The sequence below is a fragment of the Chrysemys picta genome, chromosome 7 (assembly GCF_011386835.1).
Source record: "Chrysemys picta bellii isolate R12L10 chromosome 7, ASM1138683v2, whole genome shotgun sequence".
Lineage (NCBI taxonomy): Eukaryota > Metazoa > Chordata > Testudines > Emydidae > Chrysemys > Chrysemys picta.
Genome location: NC_088797.1, coordinates 129114329 through 129137319, shown reverse-complemented (window position 1 = coordinate 129137319; position 22991 = coordinate 129114329). Strand labels below are relative to the sequence as shown.

Below are 22991 nucleotides of genomic sequence, written 5' to 3'. Positions count from 1 at the left end.
AACCTCCTGTTTCCAGGCCCCATGGGCGCAGGGCACCAGCTGAACCCACCTGAGCACAGCATGGGACGCGGGGCCGCAGGAGGCTGGAACCAGCCACAGGGGGAGGGTTAACGGGCAGAGTGCGGGGAGAAGTGACGGGGCAGGGCCCTGCTGGCGGGACGAATGGCGAGGGAGCAGCGTGAGGTGGGCACCGTGTTTATTTCTCACTATGCTGGTGCAATGCAGCCAGTCACTGGCTCGCCCAGGTCCCCAGCCTGGCTCCGTGGCAAGGCAGCTTCCTCCTCCCCAAAACGGAGGGCCCAGCTGTGAGCCCACCAGTGTCCGGAACAAGGGGGGCGCTGGTGGCTCCCCACGAACCTCGCACAGCCAGTGTCCATCTCCTCCTGCCAGGGCCACGCTGAGCCCCCACCCTGCCCCAGAACCACCAGGCCCAGGAAGGGCAGACGGGGCTCTGGGCGGGCAGGGAACAGCGTCCGGCCTGGGAGGGTCTTCAAGGCTGGTGGGGGTGTGGGGGGAAGGGGCGTTCAAAGCCTCACACGTGACGCTCCTTCTGGCGGTGCTTGCGGCCGGTCTGCGCACCCCGCTGGGCCCCCTTCATCAGCCCCTTGAACTGTCCCTGCATCTTCGCCTTCTTCCTGGGGAGGGGAAGGAGCAGAGGGCACAGGTGAGAGCGGGCACTGCCCGAAGTCAGCTTCACAGCAAGCCACTGAGCCTGTCCCAGCAGGGGGCGCTGTGGGGTGGGGGGCAGGAGCGCTGGCTGTGGGGGGAGCTCCCAGGCTCTCCCAGCAGGGGGCACTGGGGGGAGGGGGGCAGGAGCTGGCTGGGGGGGGGAGCTCCCAGGCTCTCCCAGCAGGGGGCACTGGGGGGAGGGGGGCAGGAGCTGGCTGGGGGGGGGAGCTCCCGGGCTCTCCCAGCAGGGAGCGCTGTGGGGTGGGGGGCAGGAGCTGGCTGGGGGGGGAGCTCCCGGGCTCTCCCAGCAGGGGGCACTGGGGGGAGGGGGGCAGGAGCTGGCTGGGGGGGGAGCTCCCGGGCTCTCCCAGCAGGGGGCGCTGGGGGGGAGGGGGGCAGGAGCTGGCTGTGGAGCTCCCGGGCTCTCCCAGCAGGGGGCGCTGTGGGGAGGGGGGCAGGAGCTGGCTGGGGGGGGAGCTCCCGGGCTCTCCCAGCAGGGGGCGCTGGGGGGAGGGGGGCAGGAGCTGGCTGTGGAGCTCCCGGGCTCTCCCAGCAGGGGGCCCTGGGGGGAGGGGGGCAGGAGCTGGCTGGGGGGGGGAAGCTCCCGGGCTCTCCCAGCAGGGGGCGCTGTGGGGAGGGGGGCAGGAGCTGACTGGGGGGAGCTCCTGGCCTGTCCCAGCAGGGGGTGCTGTGGGGAAGGGGGCAGGAGCTGGCTGTGGGGGGAGCTCCCAGGCTCTCCCAGCAGGGGGCGCTGTGGGGAGGGGGGCAGGAGCTGACTGGGGGGAGCTCCTGGCCTGTCCCAGCAGGGGGCGCTGGCGGGATCTCCCAGCTGCCCTGCCATGCGCAGCCGCTACGGAGCACAGAGGCCTGGGGCGAGCCCGGGACTGGGATGCAGGGATCTGCTCCTGGCTTCGCTCCACTTCCACCCCAGCCTCAGAGTCGTCACGTCCCTGGGTAACCCCCAGCCGCACCTTCGGTTGAGCTTGGCTCTGTTCAGCGGGATGTAGGCGTAGGGGTCCAGCCGGCCTTTCTTCTTCACGTCACCTCGGCCTGTCTGGGGAGCACACGGGGGGATGAGGAACCAGCCTGCCCCATGCAGACAGCCCTGGGCAGGGGGCCCCAAAGCAGCCAGGAGGTCAGCGGGGGCCCTGCCCCACCCCTCTCACCGCGCCCGGTCTGGCCTCCAGAACCAGGCAGCAGGACTGCAGAGCCACCCTTGGCTCAGGGGCGGCCGCTGGGCTGTGCCAGCACGGCCGAGACCTGCTCCAGGGAGGGAACCAGGCCAGGAGACTGCGAGGACAGCGAGACAATCCCAGGGAACGCGCCCCAGGGCCCCCCCAGGCAGGGCCCCCTGCACCCATGGCCAGGGACATGCTGGCATCCACGCAAGCTGCAGCTGTGGGGGACGACACCCTCCCATCCCCGCCAGGATCTGTTTCGCTCCACCCCCAGCCCGCCCCCCTGAGAGCCCGTGGAAAGTGACTCCCCCCTGCCCGGGGCCTCCTTACCTTGGCCTTGTAGTCAGCCCCAAGTGCCGGCCCTGTGCCCAGCCGCCGGTGAATGCCGGAGCCTCCAGCTAAAAACAGCAGCAAACCTGCATCAGATGCAGTTCGGGGCCAAGATTGGGATGGGGGGTTCATGCTCCCTGCCCAGGGGAGGGCGAGGGGCAGGAACCAGCACAGAGCTGGGCATCCCACCCCCCCTGAGTTCTGCCCCAAGGCGCGGGCGATCCCCGGGGCTGCCAGGGTGCGCCAGTGACTGAGCTCAGCCTTTGAAACAGGCCCCGAGCCCAGCACTTCCGAGGGGATCCCGAACCCACCCAGGACCCAGCTCCAGCCGCAGGAGCGGGGGCGGAAGCCAATGCTGACGCCTTGGGCACGCCCCGCTCTCTGGGAGCCAGCCGGCCGCGCGGGGTCGGGGGAGCCGGCCGGCCCCCACGCACGCTGCAGGTAACACCGCGCAGCCTGGGGTCACCTTTGTAGTGCATCTGAGTCCCATCCTCCGGCTCCTCGTCCTCCGCCTCCTCCCGGAACCGGCGCTTCTGAGCCTTCTTCTGCAGAGAGAGGGCAACTCAGCGTGGAGCAGCTGGGACCCCCCCGCGCCCCCGCCATGGGGATCTGCTTTGCTGGTGGGACCGAGCAGGCACTGCCCACAGGGCCATGCCCCTGCCCTGGTCCCAGCCTCTCCCCTGGAACAAGCCCCCCCTGGGACCGCAGGGCGTGACTGGCCCGAGCCCCACCCGGCCCTGGGGGGAAGCGCTCAGCGCCGGTACTTACACTCCGGATCCCCACTTCCTGCATCAGGTCGGCCATCTCCTCATCCACTCCTGGAGCAAAGAACAGCCGGGTCAGAGCCGGGAGCCGGAGCCTGGACCCACCCAGCTCCGGGGCTGGGACCTCCTGCCGAGGCCCAGCCAGACGGAGGGGGGCTCAGGGTTTGACACGGCACCCCGGCTGCTGTGCCCAGCAGGGGTGTGGGGGGCCCCAGGGCGCCTTTGCCAGGAGGGGAGACCTGCCTGCTATGGCTGCCCCACGTCACCAGGTGGGTGTGGCCAGGCAGCCCCACAGCTCACAAGAGCCCCCCTGCCTGGCGTGAGGCTGTCTCAGCACTGCCCAGGCTGCAATGTGCCCAGAAGAGGGGTGACACCAGACCCCACACCCAGGGCCAGGAGACATTCCGGGGCCCACGCCCCATCTCACAGCTTGCCAGCTGTGGGCACTGGGGCAGGGAGGGGGCGGCCTGACATGGAGCATTGGGTGGGAGGAGGAGAACCCAGAGCAGGCCGCTGAGCCTCGGGAGATGTGGGGGAGCCGGGCCCTGCGTTCCCCATCCCGGTCGGTACCTTTGGCTCCCTCGTCGTCCTCGTCCTCGGGGCCCTCGCGGATAATCAGGCGCCCGTCCGCCGACACCTTGAAGTCATGGCTCGCTCCCCTGGCCCTGCCGTCGCCCGGCTTCGTAGCTGGTTCAGCCGAGAGACGGAGGGGTTAGCGAGCCCGGGGCAGATGCGGCTCGAGCCAAGAGGTGCCCTGGCTGGGAACACAGCCAGTCACCCAACCCACCCCCAGCTCTGGCATGGCCATAGCTAACCCCACCGCGCACAGGCCCCCAAAGCCCAGGCCACGTGCACAGGCCCAGACAGCAGGGGCAACGGCCAAGGTCCCCCAGCCAAAACAGCCACGTCCTGCCATGGGCAATGCTGGGCCCCGTGAGCCGCTCCTTACCCAGCACCCTCTGGGCCACGTTGGGGTCCAGGAAGTTGAGGGGCTCGTCCCCTTCGCCCTCCTTCAGCCAGGCTTGGCTCTTCTGCCGCGCCTGCTTCCTCTGCTCTCTCCCGCCACGCCTCTCGCCCTCCTCCTGCTCCGAGTCGGAGTCGGCCAGGAGCTCCTCCACGCTGGGATGGGAGAGAGCAGACAAAGGGTGCTGTGCCAGGCCGATGCAGAGCGCTCAGCACCGGTCCAGGGCGTGACTCCTCCAAGCCCCGCGCCCCCCCCCCCCCCAGCCCAGGCCCAGGGCGCGACCCCCCCCAGCCCCACGCCCCCCCCCCAGCCCCGACCCAGGGCGCGACCCCTCCCAGCCCCACGCCCCGGACCCCCCGCAGCCCCGGCCCAGGGCGCGACCCCTCCCAGCCCCACGCCCCGGACCCCCCGCAGCCCCGGCCCAGGGCGCGACCCCTCCCAGCCCCACGCCCCGGACCCCCCGCAGCCCCGGCCCAGGGCACGACCCCTCCCAGCCCCGCGCCCCCCCCCAGCCCAGGGCGCGACCCCTCCCAGCCCCGCGCCCCCCCCCCCCAGCCCAGGGCACGACCCCTGCCAGTCCCGCACCCCCCCAGTCCCAGCCCAGGGCGCGACCCCTCCCAGCCCCGCGACCCCCCAGCACTGGCCCAGCCCCGCACTCCCACCAGCATCGGCCCAGGGAGTGACCCCTCCCAGTCCCGCGCCACCCCCATGCCGGGGCAAGACACCCCCCTCAGCGCCAGCCCCGGGGGGGGGGGGGGGATGACACCCCCCCTTCCCCAAATCCTGAGGAACCCAGCCCTGGGCCCAGGTGTCCCCGCCCCACAAGTCTCCTGAGGGACAAGCCAGGCAGCGCCACGTCTGGCAGACGCTCCCCACACGCCAGACCTTGGGCTAACGAGCTGCCCTCCCCTCAGTACCTGTCTCCCCTGGGCTGCGCCGGCACCTCCTCCTCGCTCGCGGCCACCGCCTGCTTCAGGGCCCGCTGCTTGCGGCTCCGGGCCTCGGCCTTGCGGATGTTCAGCAGCACCTTGTGGTACTCGGCGGGCAGCAGCCCCCGCACCAGCTCGAAGCTAGGGGAGAGCAAGCGTTCAGCAACCCCCGGCCTGGCACAGCCCCCCCTCGACACCCCCCTCCATCCACCCCCGGTGCAGGAGACCCCCCCACCCGCTGGCCTGAGGCTCAGCAGTGGGCAGCGCCCCCCGAGCGAGAGCTCCGCTGCCCCCACCACTCCCCGGCCCCTCACCCGAACTTCCGGATGAACTTGGTGAAGAGGTTTCTCAGCTTCATGCGGAAGTGACGCCTCATGTCGTCCGTCAGGCGCCCCACGGCCTCCAGCTGCCGGGACAGAGCGCGTCACCCCCAGCGCCTGGGACAGAGTCCCCCCATCCCCATCCCCCCCACTCCCCCGACAGAGCTCATCACCCGCAGTGCCCAGGACAGAGTCCCCCCAACCCCATCCCCCCACCCCCGGGACAGTGTGCGTCACCCCCAGCGCCTGGGGACAGAGCCCCCCATCCCCTTCCCCCCACCCCCAGGACAGAGCGTGTCACCCCCAGTGCCCAGGACAGTGGCCCCCCATCCCCCCCGGGACAGCGCCCCCCCATCCCCTTTCCCCCCACCCTGGGACAGCATGCCCCCCAATCCCCCCAAGAGAGTGTGCGGGCCCCGCTGGGATCTCCAGGGACAGCATGCATGTTCCCCCGCCACGATACGCCTCACTCCTGCACCATTTCCCCCTGCCCATGGGCCCCACCCCTCAGCACCCCACAGCTAGGCCTCCCCACCCCTGCACCGTCATGCAGCAGCTCCCTCTCTGGAGGCCCCCAGGCCAGGCTCGCTCCCCCCCACCCCCCGACTCACCATCGTCTGGACGTGCTTGGCCAGTAACTGGGTGTCCACCAGCAGCAGCGCCACCTTGAGGAAGCCCAGGGCTGCCTTGACCACGTCCCGCGTGCGCGAGCCCAGCAGCAGGCAGACGTTCTGCAGCAACTGCTCCGCCACCGCCAGCCCCATGTGATCTGCAAGAGGCACAGGACTCAGGCCGGGCAGCGGGGTCCCCCCGGCCCCCCCAGGCTGGGGCAGCAGCAGCACCGGGGGGCGGAGCCGGGGGAGAAAGCTGGAGAGAGTCCGGCTCAGGACACGCTCGCCCATCACCACCTGGGCTCAGCCACAGCCCCCTTAGCCATGGGGCGCGGCCCTCCCTCGAGCCCCGCCTTCTGACCCGCCTCAGCGCCCCTAGCAGTAGGCACTGACTGTGCTCCCCATGGCAGCTGCTAGGGCACTTCCCACCCCCAGGCCCGGCTGCGAGCGCCAGCGGAGGTGCCCGGGGGCTGCCCCAGCCGCAGGGGGTCAGACACCCCTTGCTCCGCCCTGCGTCGAGGGGAGCAGCTGGGGTTCCGGCCCCTCCCCCCACTCCACCGAGCCCCTCACCTTTGAACTGGAAGAGGAGGCGGGTCAGCGCCAGCAAGGTGCAGCTGATCATGGTGACCGAGCCCGTCAGCCCCGCGTAGACCAGGAGCAGGAACCGCTGCATGGCCCCTGTGCGGGAAGGGACGGCCCCGGCTTAGCTCAGTCCTCCCCCCATGGCAGCTCCAAGGCCTCCTGGCTCAGCTGGGGGCCTCCGCCAGGCCAGCCCTGGTGCCCGGCCCTGGCAGGCCCCCTGCAGCCCGCAGCACGGGCAGGGGACTGGAAGGCGTGCTGGCCACCGGGGCTGTGCAGGACAGGCCAGTGCGCCCCACGGGGCTGGGACGGAGGGGCAGGCAGGGCCTCCCGCAGAGGGGGCTGGAAGCAGCTATGTGGCTGGACTGGTGGATTTAGCACTGGAGAGGCCGTGGCATGGATGGGGACGGAAGTCAGAGGGCCCAGAGCAGGCCCAGGCAGGGAAGGGGGCGGGGACGCCTTACCTTGCGGTGTGGGGCCAAAGCGGAGGAAGGCCTCCCCCATCTCCACCAGCAGCAGGAAGGCATTCTTCCGGGCGCCCACCGACACCTCCTTGGTGCAGAGAATCACCTGGCGGCGCAAACACCATCAGAACCAGCGCCTGCCCCCCCCAGCACCCGCGGCCCTGCGCCCGCCCCCCCCCAGGGCCTGGCCCCCCTCGCCAGCACCCGCCTCCCCCCCAGCACCTCCTCCCCGCGCCCACCCTCTCCAGCGCCTGCCCCAGAGCGACCCCCCCGCACTTGCACCACGTTTTAGCAGCACTCTGCAGGGAGCCCGCTCCCACAGAACAGCCCGGCAGCGTGTGCCATCCTGCCCGGAACCCCCCCAGGGCCGAGCCATGCCCCCCCCCATACCTCTGGGACCAGGGCCACCACAAAGTCCTCGTGTTCAGCAGTCAGCTGCTTCACAATGTGGAACAGGCACTTCAGCCGCGGCTGGGGGAGGGGAGCAGGACAGCCCCGTCAGGTCCAGAGACATTCCTGTGCACCCCCCGCCTCCCAGGCCATGCCCTCTGCCCCACACCTACCGGTCCCTCCTCCCCTTCCCCTGAGCTTGTCCTGGGTGCTCCGCCCCTGTGACGTTATTGATATAATCTGGGACCATATAGATCATTGTTGCAACCAAGGTCCTGTAGTGGCACCAAATCTTGTATAAAGGGGGTCAAATGGGGTGTCTAAGACAAGGTTATGGTTTACTGGTTATGATTATGCTGTCTATGTGTGTGTATCAGTTTTGTAGTTGAAGTTATGAATATTGGCTCTATACTGTCTGTATGGCAAACTTGTGCTGTGCTTCTGGGTGACATCCCAGACAAGCTGAGATTAGCTCTGCCTAGCCTGCTTGATGGCCCATTAAGGACCATCAGCTGTACAATGGACCCATTGAGAGAAGGCAAATATGCCTTCAGACTCAGCAAAGTATGCAGGAACTGGCCCATGTGACTCCAGGCTCCATTTTGCTGTAATTTTCCACAGTAAGAACAAAGAGGTGTTCTTACACCTGGAAAAGACTATATAAGGCTGATGCCTCATCTCCATCTGGTCTTCAATCCTGCTTCATACCTCTGGAGGGACTTTGCTACAAGCTGAAGCTTTGAACAAAGGACTGAGGACCCATCCCAGCGGGGGATGTATTCCAGAGACTTGATTTGAACCTGCAGTTTATTCTATCGCTGCTGCAAGCCTGAACCAAGAACTTTGCCATTACTGTGTGTAATTGATTCCATTTAACCAACTCTAACTCTCATCTCTATCTTTTTCCTTTTATGAATAAACCTTTAGATTTTAGATTCTAAAGGATTGGCAACAGCGTGATTTGAGAGTAAGATCTGATTTGTATATTGACCTGGGTCTGGGGCTTGGTCCTTTGAGATCAGGAGAACCTTTTTCTTTTACTGGGGTCTTGGTTTTCATAACCATTTGTCCCCATAACGAGTGGCACTGGTGGTGATACTGGGAAACTGGAGTGTCTAAGGGAATTGCTTGTGTGACTTGTGGTTAGCCAGGGGGTGAGACCGAAGTCTTCACTGTCTGGCTGGTTTGGTTTGCCTTAGAGGTGGAAAAACCCCAGCCTTGGGCTGTAACTGCCCTGTTTGAGCAATTTGTCCTGAGTTGGCACTCTCAGTTGGGTTCCGCCAGAACCGCATTGTCACAGCCCACTCCCCCCACCCAGAGTGCTCTGCCCCCACCCCCGGGCTCACCCTCTTGGCCGGGGAGGCAGCGCTCTGCAGGGAGCCCAGCAGATCTCTCTTCAGCTGGTCCAGGTGGCTGCGGACAAAGGCCTGGCAGGGGAGCCGGGGGGCCGCGCACACCTCCTCCAGCACGCGGTACGCCTTCTTCTGCACCCCGTGCTCCTTGCTCTGTGGGGAGACGGCACCAGATGGCATCAGCCAAACCCCAACCCGCATCTCTCCTCCCACTCCACTGAGCGAGCCTCAACCAGAGACCCCCGTGCCTGCTCTGGGGCACCCGGCTGCAGAGTCTCTCTGCTCCCCGCGCCCAGGGAGAGGTGTCAGGAGCCTGGCCCCCTCCAGTGAGCCTGCCTCCATCCCAGTCTCGTGCAGGGCCGGCCAGGCGACTGCAGCGAGGGACGGAGGGACCGGGGAGCTGGAAGCACCTCCATCCGCACTGGTGCCCTCGCAGGGCACCCAGTCCCCTCCCGCCCCAGCACGCGGGAGACACCACAGCCCCTGCCCCGCGGCCCCCGCCTGGGCGACTCACCTGCAGGGAGGGCTGGATGGTGCGGTAGAGGGCGCCCAGGGAGGGCTCGTCGGCGTAGGGTGCCATGGCCACGATCAGGTCCAGGATGGAGAGCCTGCAGCAGAGGGAGGTTAGCGGAGGGGAGGCGGGATGCCCAGGTCTCTGCCCAGCTCCCTGCAGAGGGGGAGGCGGGGAGGATCTCAGCACTGCGCCCCCCCCCTCCCCCGCCCAGCAGCACCAAGAACCAGTGGGCATACACTGGCCAGGGCCACACCGACGCCACGAGTGAGACGTTCCTAGCCACCAGCAGAGGCAGCCCCCCAGCCCCAGCAAGGCAAACAACCCACCCCGCGGGAAGGGGGAGCAGGGTAAGTCTGCGGCGGGGAGGTCCCTTCCAGCGCCCCCCAGCAGCTCGGCTGCGTCCAGGCAGCACGCTAACCCCGGCGTTACCTGGTGAACTCCGTGCTCTCGGGGCCGGTCAGTTTCTCGCTGGCTTTCTCCAGAAACCCGCACACCATCTGCAGGAGGGGACGAGCCGCCGGCCCGGGGTCAGTTCAGGCGCCGGGCCCCCAACCCCGTAACCCCCGCTCAGCGCGGCTCTGCCTCTGGCCTGCAGGGGGCGGTGAGCACACAGCAGCCTCCGAACAAGCCCGACGGCTCAGGCAGCCCCCCAGGGTCCTCGCCGAGCCCCCCGCCAGCCGGGGGCCTGCTGCATTGCGGCTGCCTGGGATCAGGGGCTCCACAGGGAATTCAACACCTCTCTGGGGTGGGCTCCTCCCCAACACAGCATCCCTGTGAGGCCCCGGCAGGGGGAATGACCCCCGAGCCATGCTCACTCAGCGCCCCGAGGCCTGGGCTCCGCAGTGCCTAGATGCCAGCAGCTGCTGCGGCAGGCCCCGTGGGGAGCTGTTTCCATCGGGTCCCCCCGGCAGAGGGGGCCGTGCCAGCATTACTGCTGACTGTGCTGCCCTATGCCGCCCCGCCGGGCTCGTCCGGGCCCCCGCCCCGCCTCACCTGCTGCTCAGTGATCGTCAGGTACGTGCGGATGGTGTCCAGCACGGCGCGCCGATGGGCTGCGCCGCCCCCAGCGTCCCCCGGCTGGCTGTACACGTTGAACAGGATGGGCAGGAAGTTCTTGGCGAAGCGGCCGACCTCCGCTCGCTCGGCGTCTGGGGAGGGGCACAGAGCAGTGAGGGTCTGCGCCCGGGGCCCTCGGACTCACCCCCCGCCCCACACTCGGCCAGAGGGATCCAGCTGCTCACGCCTGGCACCTTCACAGCAGGAGGCACTGGGCCTCCCACAACCCTGGGATCTAGGGGGACCCCCAGACAGGATGGGAAAGACCATTGGGCATCCAGGGCCCTGGGGGGCTCAGGGCTGACTGAAGGCCCTGGAGACTGGGCCGCACTGCAGCTCCCAGGCCGCTGAAGGGTGTGTGCCTGCCCCAGCAACGTGCCCCTCCACCTGCCGAATGGCCCAGTCCCCCTGCACGGGGCACCCCAGGGCCCGGCCCTCACCCGTCTCGCAGCCCTTGCTGATGAGCGTGCGCAGGGCCTGGCAGACGGTGAGCCGCAGGTCTGCCCGCTCGCTGATGGCCGTGCCCAGCGTCCGCGCCAGCCCTTTGAAGGAGGCCGCCACGTCCGTTGGCCTGGTGCAGAAACCAGGCAGCATGGTCCAGATCTGAAAGGTAAGGAGGCAGTGAAGGAGCGGAGCGGACACCAGCTTGACACGGCAGAGCTGCCCCTCGCAAGGATCCAGCCAGCCGAGCTGTAGGCCCCCTGCACCTGGGAGCCCCACGACCTGAGCCTCTCACCTGCCACTGCAGCGTGTCATAAATCTTGGACTCCAGACTCTTCCCGGCCTGGGCCAGCTCCGCGGCTGCAACAAAGAGACAAGGGAGGTGTCAGGGCTGCAGCGGATTCCTAGACCCTGCAGCCAGAAGGACCCACGGGGATCCTCTCGTCTGACCCCCGGATAGCTCAGGCCAGACACCAGCCCCGCAATGACACCCAGAGCCGATCACCTGGATTTAAACATCGTCAGCGACGGAGAATCCACCCGCCCCAGGGCGATGTACTGGGGTTAATTCCCTGCCCTGGCACAGATCCACGCCTGATTTCCTGCCTCGCTGTGTCTCGCTCCAGCTTCCAGCCCCGGGTCGCGTTAGACCTTCCTCAGCTAGACGGCAGTGCCCACCCTCCAGTTCCCTATGTGGGTACTTGCAGATTGCGACCCGCGAGTTAACCCAGGGGAGGGGCATCCCTGGGAGTGTCCTGGGGCCACCTGCCGGGGGGCAGCAGGGTCTGAGAGAGCAAAGACACCACCAGCCCCTGATCTCAGGGCCCCTGGGGAGCAGAGCACCCAGACCACGGCCTCTGAACCCGCAGCAGGAAATGGGCCGGGGTGCAGTTTATTCAGCCAGTATTCAGCCAGTGCTCCCCATCTGCCTGCCTGCCCCGTGGGGCCCATGCTGGCTCTGTGCCCCATGACCTCCTGGGGACGGGCCCCACATTCCCCAGCCTCGCCTGGGGGCCGCCCCCGCCCCCGCTAGTTACCTCTGCTTTTCAGGGTGGCTGCCAGGGGCAGGAAATAGCTGGTGAAGAAGCTGAGCCGCGTGCCCTGGACGTGGTCCCGGATCACCGGCAGGAGCCAGCTACGGGGGAAATCCAGCGTCTCCCTGGGGAGGGGAACACACCGGTGAGGTGCAGCAGGGGGCGCTCCCGCTGCGGGCTCCGTGCTTCGCCCCCAGCTTTGGGCCTGCGACCGGAGAACTAGCCACAGGCTCAAACAAGCCAAACATTTTATTACATACATCGAAAGCAGGAAGCTGCCAAACCCACAGGGGGGCTAAAGCAGCGCTCCAGGCAGACAAACCGAATGAATTCTTTGCTTTGGTCTTCACGGCTGAGGAGGAGGGAGATTCCCACGCCTGAGCCGGTCTTTTTAGGTGACACATCTGAGGAACTGTCCCAGACTGAGGTGTCATTAGAGGAGGTTTTGGAACAAACTGATAAACTAAACAGTAATAAGTCACCAGGACCAGACGGGATTCACCCAAGAGTTCTGAAGGAACTTAGATGTGAAATAGCCGGACTACTAACTGTCATCTGTAACCTATCATTTAAATCAGCTGCTGTACCAGATGACTGCAGGGTACGTAGTGTGACGCCAATTATTAAAAAAGGCTCCAGAGGTGATCCCGGCAATTACAGGCCACTAAGCCTGACTTCAGTACCAGGAAAACTGATTGAAACTGTAGTAAAGAACAGAATTATCAGAGACACAGATCAGTGAACATGATATACTGGGGAAGAGTCAACATGGCTTTTGTAAAGGGAAATCATGCCTCACCAATCTATTAGAATTATTTTAGGGAGTTAACAGACATGTGGATGGGGGGATCCAGTGGATATAGTGTACTTAGACGTTCAGAAAGCCTTTGACAAGGTCCCTCAGCAAAGCTCTTAAGCAAAGTAGGAGTCATGGATAAGAGGGAAGGTCCTCTCATGGATCGGTAACTGGTTAAAAGATAGGAAATAAAGGGTAGGAAGAAATGGTTAGTTTTCAGAATGGAGAGAGGTAAATAGTGGTGTCCCCCAAGGGTCTGTACCGGGCCCAGTCCTATTCAACATATTCATAAATGATCTGGAAAAAGGGGTAAACAGTTTGTGGACAATACAAAATTATTCAAGATAGTCCAAAGCCGACTGCGAAGAGTTACAAAGGGATCTCACAGAACTGGGTGACTGGACAAGAAAATGGCAGATGAAATTCAATGTTGATAAATGCAAAGTGATGCACATCAGAAAACAATCCCAACTCTACATCCAACACAATGCAACCTGAATTAGCTATTACCACTCCAGAGAAGATCTTGGAGTCACTGTGGATAGTTCTCTGAAAACATCCACTCAATGTGCCGCGGCCGTCGAAAAAGGCGAACGATGTTAGGAACCATTAGGAAAAGGACAGATAATTAGACAGTAACGATCATAACGCCACTAGATAAATCCAGGACATGCTCACACCACGAATGCTGCCTGCAGATCTGGCTGCCCCCTCTCAAAAAAGATATATTACAACCTAAGTTCTCTGTAAGCTGCACAGCCGCACAGCCTATCTAGCGCCGCACAGGTGCCCAGGGAACCCACCTGGGGACCTGCCCTGGCCAGGGGAGGGGCACCCCTCCCCCAGACCCCACTTAGCCTGGCCCCCAACCTGCCACGGCCTTCCCCTGGGGGCGGCCCCAGACCCCAAATGTGGCCAGGGCGGCCCTCCCCCAGCCCAGACCTGCTGGGGGCAGGGGAAGGGCACCTATCCTGCAGTCCCAGAGCTGCCACCTCTGCCCCCCCAAGCCCAGGTGCTGCTGCGGGGAGAGAGACTGGGGGGGAGTCCTCTCTCCCCACTGTAGCCCCAGAGCACCCTTCTGCACCCCAAAGCCTCACCCCCTGCACTCCAACCCTCTGCCCCAGCCTGGAGTCCCTCATCCCTGGCCCCACCCGAGAGCCCGCAGCCCGGCCCCACCCCAGAGGCCACACCCTCCCACACTCCATACCCCTTGGCCCCACGCCTGCCACATGAATTTTGTGATGTGCACCAATATGGGGGTGATGTGTCAGGGGTCACTTCCACATTGGTGCACATAAAATTCATTCCACACATGGGTGGGAAAAATTAGAGGGAACCCTGATTAGAACTGGGAAAGATGCAGAGAAAGACAACAAAAGAGATGAAGGGAATGGAACAGCTTCCGTACGAAGGATTAAAAAGGCTGGGACCGTTTAGCTTGGCAAAGAGCCGACTAAGGGGGGATACGATCGAGCTCTATACAATCATGACTGGTGTGGAGAATGTGAATAAGTGTTATTTACTCCTTCACTTCATAGGCACTGACTCCGTGGGTACTCCAGGACTGGAGCACCCCCCCAGCTCCCCCCGCCTATTGGGGATCAGCTGTTCCGAGGTGTGCAGGAGGCACTGGGGGGCGGAATGGGGTGGGAAGAGGCAGGGAGGGGCTGGGGCCTTGGGGGAAGGGGTGGAGTGGTGGTGGGGCCTGGGGCAGAGCAGGGGTTGAACCCCCCCCAGCATAGTAGGAAGTTGGACCATTCGTCTGACCCAGTATGGCCGTTCTTATGGTCCTAGGGACATGGTTCTTATGGTTTCGTGGGCCAGGCCCCCGCGGGGTCTCACTCTTCCTCCTGGGTCGCAGCACTGACCCTGGGGCTCCGGGACACCTGGGAACTGGCTCAGGGTTCACCGGAGCGCGGCTGGGCTGCCAGGAAGGGTCTGTGCTGTTACCTTCACCCTTGGGCGAGGCGACGGGCTCCCAGCCCCTGTGGCCAGGGGACCAATAGCCAGTTCTCTGCCCGGGTCCCCGGAAATACTCAAAGCTACAGCACAAGCCTCCAGCCCAGGTCTGGCCTGGCTGTACTCGCTGCAGGGAGCCCCGGGGAGAGACAGGGACTGCTGGTGCCAGAGGCCTGGTCAGGAGTCCTGCCCCTGCAGCGCTGTGAGAGGCCCTGGGTCCAGCCCACTAGAGGGGTCACCCCCGGCAGACTGGGGACAGCCTGGGGCGCAGACCAGACCCCGGGACTCCATGCCAACGTGTAAAGCTGTAGGGCTCCTGGTACAGCCCTGTTGGGATCCGGCCCCTGGACCGGTCCAGCTGTTTGTCTGCAGGAGGGGGAGGTGCAGCCGCGCGGGGGCAGGGTCGTACTCACTCTGTGCCGTCTATCTCCAGGGCCACAGCCTGCAGCAGCACCTCGGGGCCCATGCTGGCCACGGCAGCCCCCACTGCCCGGTCCAGCTCGCTGGTGTGGGGGAAGTGTGGGGAGTGGCGCAGGTCGCACAGGGACTGGAGACACTGCAGAGCAGAGACGGGCTGGTCACACGGAATCCTCCCAGAGGCCTCCTGGGCCGGGGAGCAGCCCACACCCACGGGCAGGTGTGTCCCCCCCCCCCGCCCCACTCACACGCCTGGCCACAGTCCGAGACCTTCTCAGGGCAGATCCCGTCCCCGAGCGCCAATGCAGCCACCTCTGAGGAGGAGCACAGCCTGCACCAGCCTGGGTGGACTGAGGAGGCAGGAGCAAGCCTACCCAGAGATCTCTGGCCCCAGGACAGCGCTTGGAACCCCCTTCTGCCCGGGAGGGAAGGGCAGAGCGGCCCATGGGGACGTGCAGCCCCTTAGCCACAGCGACACGGGCTCTGGGCAGCAAGGTGCCATGCACACACTCCTCCCCCCTGGGCCAGCTGACGCAGTGTCGGCCAGCCCGGGTCTGGGAAGCCGTTGCTGGACTCCCCCTCCAGAACGGCCCTTGGGATGCCCAGGACGGGGCTTTAAGCACCCGCTCGCCACCCAAATGCCAGGGTCTGGGAAGCCAGAGCCACCGACCGGCTCTCAGCAGCCTCTGTATCGCGGGAAGCATTTGCAAGGCCCAGCCCTGGAGCGCCGAGCCCAGGCCCCTCTCCGAGTCACCCTGCGGGCACCCCGCACCCAGGCTCTCCCGGCCCCCTTACCTTCCTCATGAAGGGATGGCACTGCTTCCCGCACACCTCGAAGAAGGCCCGCAGCACCTGCAGCACGGAGGCCCACGCCGCGTGGAATCGGTACGTCAAGCCCTCCTCCACCGCCCTGCACCGGGAGAGAGCACCGTCTCAGCACCGCCAGGGCACAGACAGCGCCTGCACCTGCCACGCCGGGGCTCCCCGCAGGGCAGGCCCAAGAGCCCGGAGGTGGGGCCACGAGGCAGGGCCCAGCCCCACAGCCCAGCGGGCCCCACTCACCTGAACATCCTGCAGACGTGGGAGGCGGGTCCGGAGGCAGAGGCAGAAACGGGCCCCAGCTCGGCCATGTGGGGAGCAACGCACTCGCTCAGCAGAGCCTGCAGGGGGTAGTCACGAGGGGAGGGGTTAGCCACGCCCCTCAGCCCCATGCGGGCCGGGGAAGGGAGCAGATCCCAGCACTCCACCGCAGCCTGCCCGAGCAAAGCCCGGTGCCCCATGGCAGGGGGCGGGAATAGCCACCCCCAGGACAGGCCGGGGGGGGAGGGGGGAGCTGCTCACGGTACCTTGAGCGTCTGCGTTGCGGCCGCCAGCACCTGTGGGTGGGGGGAGAGGAGGCAGCTCACGGCAGCCGTGAAGAGGCGGGGGAGGTGCCCCCAGCACAGGTCCCTCTGCAGCCTGCAAGAGAGAGAGGGTCCAGCACCAGGGAGAGCCCCCACCCCTCTTCCCCCAACAGGGGTCCCGCTGCTGCACCTCCCGCCCCCCATGGGGGCCCCCGCCACCCCCTCGTCCCCAGGGCCCCCCGCACTCCTGCCATGGGAGCCCCACACCACCCCCTCGTCCCCAGGGCCCCCCGCACCCGCCCCATAGGGGCCCCCGCCACCCCAGGCCCGGCCCAGCCCGTTACCTGGCCAGGTTGCTGTGTGCCTTCTCCATGACGGCCAGCCAGGCCAGCAGGGGCTGCAGGTCGTTCTCGCTGGGCATGTAGTCGTACAGGGCCTGGCAGGGCAGGGCAGGGCGGGCTCAGTGAAAGATGCTCACCTCCCCCCATCCCCCACCCCTCCCCTCAGCCCACCCCGTGACCTTGCCCCCAGCTCTCAACCCCGTGCCCCCCCTCCAATCAGCCTGCCCTCCCCCCACCCCGTGACCCCCCTCCCATCAGCCCACCCTCCCCCCCACCCCATGACCCCATCCCTCAGCCCACCCGGCCCCCACCCCGTGACCCCCCTCCCATCAGACCGCCTTGCCCCCATGAGCCCGCCAGCCCCTTGCACTCACGGTGATGATCTGGGCGTTGAGCTCGGCAGACAGGCACGCCAGACCAGGCTGGGCACTGAAGAGGCTGTGGAAGGCCTGCATGGCGCACCGCCGTCACCAGCTGCAAAGGACACAGTGTTAGAAGCGAGGGGGGAACACGCCGCCCCACTGGGCCCCTCCATCCACAGGCCTGAGCAGATCCCCCCCCCCCCCCAGCAGAAAGGGGTTGGGTTGTCCCAGATGGAGTCCAGGCGTCCCCCGCACACTCCCCGTACCCTGCAGGGCCCCCTTGCCTGACCCTGCGGAGCTGGCCCGGGCCGGCAGGGAGCGGGAGGGCTGGGGGCCCGAGGACAGTGACGGGTCCCCTCCCTCCCGGGAGCCCGGACGGCTGCTCACCACATGGCTGAGGGTCATGACGCGGAGCAGGGTCTCGCAGCAGGTCTTCACCACGGCCAGCGGCAGGCAGGGCAGCAGGTCCCGGAGCAGGTCAGGACATGCAGGGTGGTGGTGGCCTCCTTGGTACCTGTGGAGTGGGGCAGAGATGAACACACAGAACAGCCCCCCCTGCTCGGCCCCCATGACTGAACCCCTCTGCCAGGGGCTGCCGGGCCCCAAGAGCGCAGCACCGAACCCACCGAGCGCAGCTCAGGGCAGCAGCGCGGGGGCCAAAGAGCCCAGCACAGACCCCAGCAGCCGCCCAGTGGCCCCACGACCCCTCCGGTCCTCCTGCACCCCACACAGCCCCTGCGGTCCCCCTGCACCCCCAGAGCTGTGCACCCCTGCACCCCCTCCGGTCCCCCTGCACCTCCCACAGCCCCTGCGGTCCCCCTGCACCCGCAGAGCTGTGCGCCCCGCGCCCCCTCCGGTCCTCCTGCACCCGCAGAGCTGTGCGCCCCGCGCCCCCTCCGGTCCTCCTGCACCCCCCACAGCCCCTCCGGTCCCCCTGCATCCCCAGAGCTGTGCACTCCGCGCCCCCTCCAGTCCCCTGAACCCCCCACAGCCCCTCCGGTCCCCCTGCACCTTCCACAGCCCATCCGGTCCCCCTGCATCCCCCACAGCAGTGCACCCCACGCCCCGGCCAGGTCCCCATGCACCCCCCACAGCTGTGCATCCCACACCCCAGCCAGGTCCCCATGCACCCCCCACAGCTGTGCACCCTGTGCCCCCTCCGGTCTCCATGCACCCCCCACAACCCCTCCAGTCCCCATTCACCCCCCACAGCTGTACATCCCACGACCCCTCCAGTCCTCCTGCACCCCACACAGCCCCTCCGGTCCCCCTGCATCCCCCACAGCCCCTCCGGTCCCCCTGCACCCCCAGAGCTGTGCACCCCGCGCCCCCTCCGGTCCCCCTGCATCCTCCACAGCCCCTCCGGTCCCCCTGCACCCCCATAGCTGTGCACCCCGCGCCCCCTCCGGTCCCCCTGCACCCTCCACAGCCCCTCCGGTCCCCCTGCACCCCCTCCGGTCGCCCTGCACCTCCCACAGCCCATCCGGTCCCCATGTACCCCCCACAGCTGTGCACCCCACGAGCCAGCCAGGTCCCCATGCACCCCCCCACAGCAGTGCACCCCGCGCCCCCTCCGGTCCCCATGTACCCCCCACAGCTGTGCACCCCGCGCCCCCTCCGGTCCCCTGAACCCCCCACAGCCCCTCCGGTCCCCCTGCACCTCCCACAGCCCATCCGGTCCCCCTGCATCCCCCACAGCAGTGCGCCCCACATCCCAGCCAGGCCCCCATGCCCCCCCCACAACCCCTCCAGTCCCCATGCACACCCCCACAGCTGTACACCCCGTGCCCCCTCTGGTCCCATGCACCCCCCACAGCAGTGCACCCCACATCCCAGCCAGGCCCCCATGCATCCCCCCACAGCTGTGCACCCCGCGCCCCCTCCGGTCCCCATGCACCCCCCACGCCCTCTCCGGTCCCCATGCACCCCCCACAGCCCCTCTGGTCCCCATGCACCCCCCACAGCCCCTCTGGTCCCCATGCACCCCCCACAGCTGTACACCCCATAACCCCTCCAGTCCCCATGCACCCCCCCACAGCTGTACACCCCACATCCATCCATCCATCGTCTCCCCCGTACCTCCGGACTTTTCGATCTCCTGCACACAGAACCGGGCTGTGGACTGCGCAGCCGGGTGGTGCGTGGGAGCCGTGTCCCCGAACAGGAACTCGCTGCCCTTCAGGATGGAGCAGACGCCGTGCTGGGCTTCCTTCCGCACCTGCCGAGCATGGGAGCGGGGTGAGTGGGGGTGCCCCGGGCAGCCTCCTGCCAAGGATCGGGGAGGCAGGGCTGGGACCCCCACGCCCAGGGCACTGCACAGACCAGGCAGCTCCAGACCCAGGGCTGAGGCTCCAGAGAGATCCTGCAGACTGGGGCAGAGCTACAGAGGGCCCCAGCTGGGGGGCAGGGGGGGCACCCCACAGGGTCCCGCTGGGCTCACCTTGGGCTTGGCGTGGACCGTGAAGCTGAGCAAGCCATGGTAAACCTGCAGCGTGACGGGGTAGCTCCAGGCTGCCAGGTCCTGCTTCCGCAGCAGCGTGGCCAGGCAGGAGAGCACCTGCAGGGAGAGACCAACAGGGACATGTGGGTATCGGCGCTGCCCTCCCGAGCCAGGGCCACTGCCAGCCCCCTCCCCCTGCAGGTCAGGCTGCCCTTCCCCCGCACGCCTGACCCCCCCCCAGCCCCGAAAGTCAGACTGCCCCTCCTCCACACCGAGCACCCCGGCCAGCCTGACCCATCCAGGGACGGCAGGAACCCAGGATGCTGGGGGGAGACACACCCCACTCCCCCCCAGGCTCAGCACAAGGGGATGGGCCCCGTACTGCTCACACCCTCGCTGAGGGCAGGGAGTCTGAGCCAGCCGCACCCCAGTGACCCCCTGCCCGCCTCCTGCTGGCGGCACTCACCCACCGCAGGGCAGAGGAGGGGCCGCTGCCGGCCTGCGAGGCCATGATGCCCATCAACACTTTGGAGGTGTCCGAGAACTTCTTTATGAGCACGGGCCCTGGCACCCTGCGGGCAGAGAAGGGAGGGTGTCAGTGCGGGTAGGGGCCTGGCAACGGGGAGGGGGGACAATGGGAGATGCGCTGCACTGCCCCTCCCCCCCGACACAGCCGTAATTCCCAGCCCTTCTCCACCCCGGCGCTGGAAGGTGAGCCCCCCTGTGGGTGGGACCCTCCGACATGGGCCGAGGGGTCCCCTGAGGGGGTGACCCTGCCCCAGCTCAACTCGGAGACACCAGCACATCAGCAGCCACACAGCCCCACGGCTCAGAGCCGCACCCCCTGCAGCCCTGCCCCCCCAGCCATGCACCCCCCCACACACCACACCACACCTTCCCCCGGCCTTGCCGGCCTGCAAGCAGCACCCTGCGTTGTCCCCTACACCTTGTTTCCATCCCCGGCCCCTGCCTCGCTCTGCCTGGGCCCCGGCCAGCCCCCGGGGCAGCGAGAGTAACCTGTGGGCGGGGGCGACTCACCGCTTCAGCACCAGGTTGAGCAGGTAGGCGACAGCAGCCAGCGACTCCGGCGACTCCACGGCCTCCAGCGTCGTCATCTGGCAACACAGCCGGGGTGAGCACGGGGGGGCCCCGCTGCCAGGCTCAGCCGGGAGCTCCCCGGGCCGGGTGACGGAGCATCCGCGACCCAGCTGGCGCTCCATGGCAGGGATAGCAGCGCCAGCCCAGCCTCTGGGGTGCACCAAGCCCACTCACGGATCCCCAGTCCCCATGGACTGCAGCCGCCTGGCCGAGACTCCCAGCCGGACCCCCCCAGGCACTGCATGGCAGAGTCCAGCATGCCCCCGGAACTCACACTGCCTGACGGCTTCACCTCCGGCTCGCTGAAGGACCCACCCCCCTGCCCCGGGAGCCAGGGGTGCTGCGTGGGGGTCAGCTCCTGGCACTCCTAGCCAGAACTCTGCTGCCACAGTCCCCTGGGCCCTTCACTGACACCCCACAGCCCCTGGCCGTAGGCAGCCCGTCCAGCTACCCTGCGACAGCCCAGTGCAGAGGGAAGGTCCCGGTCCCTTCCAGAGCCCCCCAGCACAGGGCACACTTGGGGCCAGCCACAGGCTGCTCCCCACCTCTAGCTGAGACCTGCCCCCACACACACGGCCACTCACCAGCGCAGCGAAGTACTCGGTCTCGCTCTCCGTGCCGCCCTGCGAGCGGATCACCTCCGTCACCGCAGCCAGCACCGCGCAGATCTGCGGAGAGCGCGCAGGAGGGGACAGGTGAGCACCACAGGACGTGGGCCTGGCCCCAGAACACGCTGCCCCTCCCTCTCTGTGGCATCCGGGCCAGGACAGGGGCAACAGCCTGGCCCCAGAACACGCCATCCAACCCCCTCTGCGGCATCCGGGCCAGGGCAGGGGCAACGGTCTGGCCCCAGAACACGCCTCCCCACTCCGTCCGCGGCGTCCGGGCCAGGGCAGGGGCAACGTGCTCAGGAAGGCCCCAGAGCACCCCGCTCCCCCAAGGCAAAGGCCAGAGTCTCCCCCACTCCCAAGCAGAGCGCCCCGCCCACCTCTCTGTGCGCGGCGGAGCTGGACTCCCAGAACCGCTGCACTTTGCTGAAGGTGAGGTTGGTGCAGTCACTCAAGCCGCTCAGGAAGGTGCGCGAGGACTTCTCGGTGACAGCAGCTCCGTCGTCCTCCTCCATGCAGAGCTGGGCGCCCTGGCCTGCCTGCTCCGAGCGCACGGACCCCGACTGTAGCTCATTGTGTAACTTCAGTGCATCCACAGTCAGGTCACTCTTCTCTGTGGGGGACACATGCTCAGGGCCGGCCAGACAAACACCTGAATCCCCCCCGGCTAGCGCCCTGATCCTCCAAACCCCCGCCCTCACAGAGGGCCTCCGGGCCGGGCCAGGCCTGCAGAGCGTGTCCCTCTGACGGCCTGGCTGGGTCAGAGATCTCCAGCGCGTGGAACGAGAACCCCCAAGGAGGCAGAGCAGCGACCGAGGGAGCAGAGGGTCTATAAGGCGGTTCACCGGGGTACAGATGCCCCAGGCCAGTCCATCCAGCCCAGCCTCCTCCCCTGTGCGGTGTCAGGGGGGCTCCTGGAACTCGAGAGCCCTGTCACCATCTCCTAGGCAGTGCCACGCGGAGATGCCTGCGGTGCCTGCTCTGCTCCGGATTCCCGCCAAGGCGGCGTGCGGCTCTCACCACCTGCGGCCTGGGCTGCGGCAGGTAACTGTGCGTTGCCAGAGCAGCATTTCCCTAGCCAAGCTGAGAGGTGATGCTTCCCAACTGGAACCAAATCCCAGCCAGCGTTGCGCACAGCACCTGGGTTTTCGGTCCGTGCGCTGGCCTCCTGCAACTCCCAGCACAGGAGTTGGTGCAGGTCCGGCTCCCAGCACTGCCCCAGGCGCTCCCGACACCCGGGGGTTTATAACCCAAGCCCGTTTTCCTGGCATTCTTAAAGTCCAGGGACCGCAGCCCCCCCCCCCCCCCGACAGGCTTTGCATCACCTTCTCTGAGGTTCTCCTGGCTGCAGCGCAGTCGCACCTAGAGCCAGGATCGGGACCGCTGCCCTCCGCACACACACAGGTTGGCGGGCCCTAACCCAGAGCCCCTGAGCCTCCCACACAACCTCCACCTGGGACAGCTGACACGTCCCACGGCTGCCCGCCAACCGCCCAGCAGCAAGCCCCAGGGCACCGTGCAGGTCGGTTCTCCCCCATCCTGCCTCTGCCCCGAGCCCGGCACCAGCCCCATGCCGCGCCCCACGCCCAGGGAGCCGGACTGACCCACAGCTGCACTGGGTCCAGGGCCCGCCCCACCCCCCGCAGGCCCTACAAGCGCCCCGGGGGACCAGCCTGCAGCACCCAGCTCCACGGGGGGCCCGGGGCAGGGGGCAGCCAGGGGCCCAGCTCCAGGGGGAGCAGGGTGTGAAGCTCGACGGGGCGGCTTGTGCCCCAGGCCCGGCTCCCCCCGGCCCCCGCTCACCCGCGGGCCGGCTGAAGAAGCGGCTGCGGGCGGCCAGGCGGTGGCGGCGGCTCTCGGGGTTGCTGTCGCTGCTGTGCCCCTTCCGCCAGCGCTGGAGCTTGCGGGCGGCCCCGGAGCGGAGCCTGCCGGCCTTGCCCATCCCCAGGCACAACAGCTGCTCCGCCGGCCACGCGGAAACCACGTGTGGCCCCCTTCCGCCCTCTCTGCCGCCACTTCCGGCCGGAGCGTG

The 22991-nt window shown here is 67.3% G+C and overlaps 1 protein-coding gene across 1 annotated transcript; it reads right to left on the bottom strand.

Annotated features, from left to right (window-relative positions):
• Window positions 1-179: 179 nt before the first annotated feature.
• Window positions 180-22987, bottom strand: RRP12 (ribosomal RNA processing 12 homolog). The gene is given in 36 exon segments (XM_024100430.3): window positions 180-635; window positions 1641-1723; window positions 2178-2245; window positions 2644-2722; window positions 2946-2995; window positions 3512-3628; window positions 3891-4060; window positions 4823-4975; window positions 5149-5240; window positions 5766-5923; window positions 6336-6443; window positions 6809-6914; window positions 7199-7279; window positions 8545-8703; window positions 9065-9158; window positions 9494-9561; window positions 10058-10212; window positions 10561-10723; window positions 10857-10921; window positions 11599-11720; window positions 14764-14906; window positions 15563-15677; window positions 15830-15927; window positions 16114-16225; window positions 16455-16546; window positions 16826-16912; window positions 16914-16925; window positions 17201-17289; window positions 17292-17327; window positions 18893-19031; window positions 19254-19370; window positions 19720-19825; window positions 20292-20368; window positions 20936-21019; window positions 21340-21572; window positions 22763-22987. Coding segments are annotated over 36 exon segments (3873 nt in total). The 5' UTR covers window positions 22902-22987; the 3' UTR covers window positions 180-532.
• Between the last annotated feature and the right edge of the window lie 4 nt (window positions 22988-22991).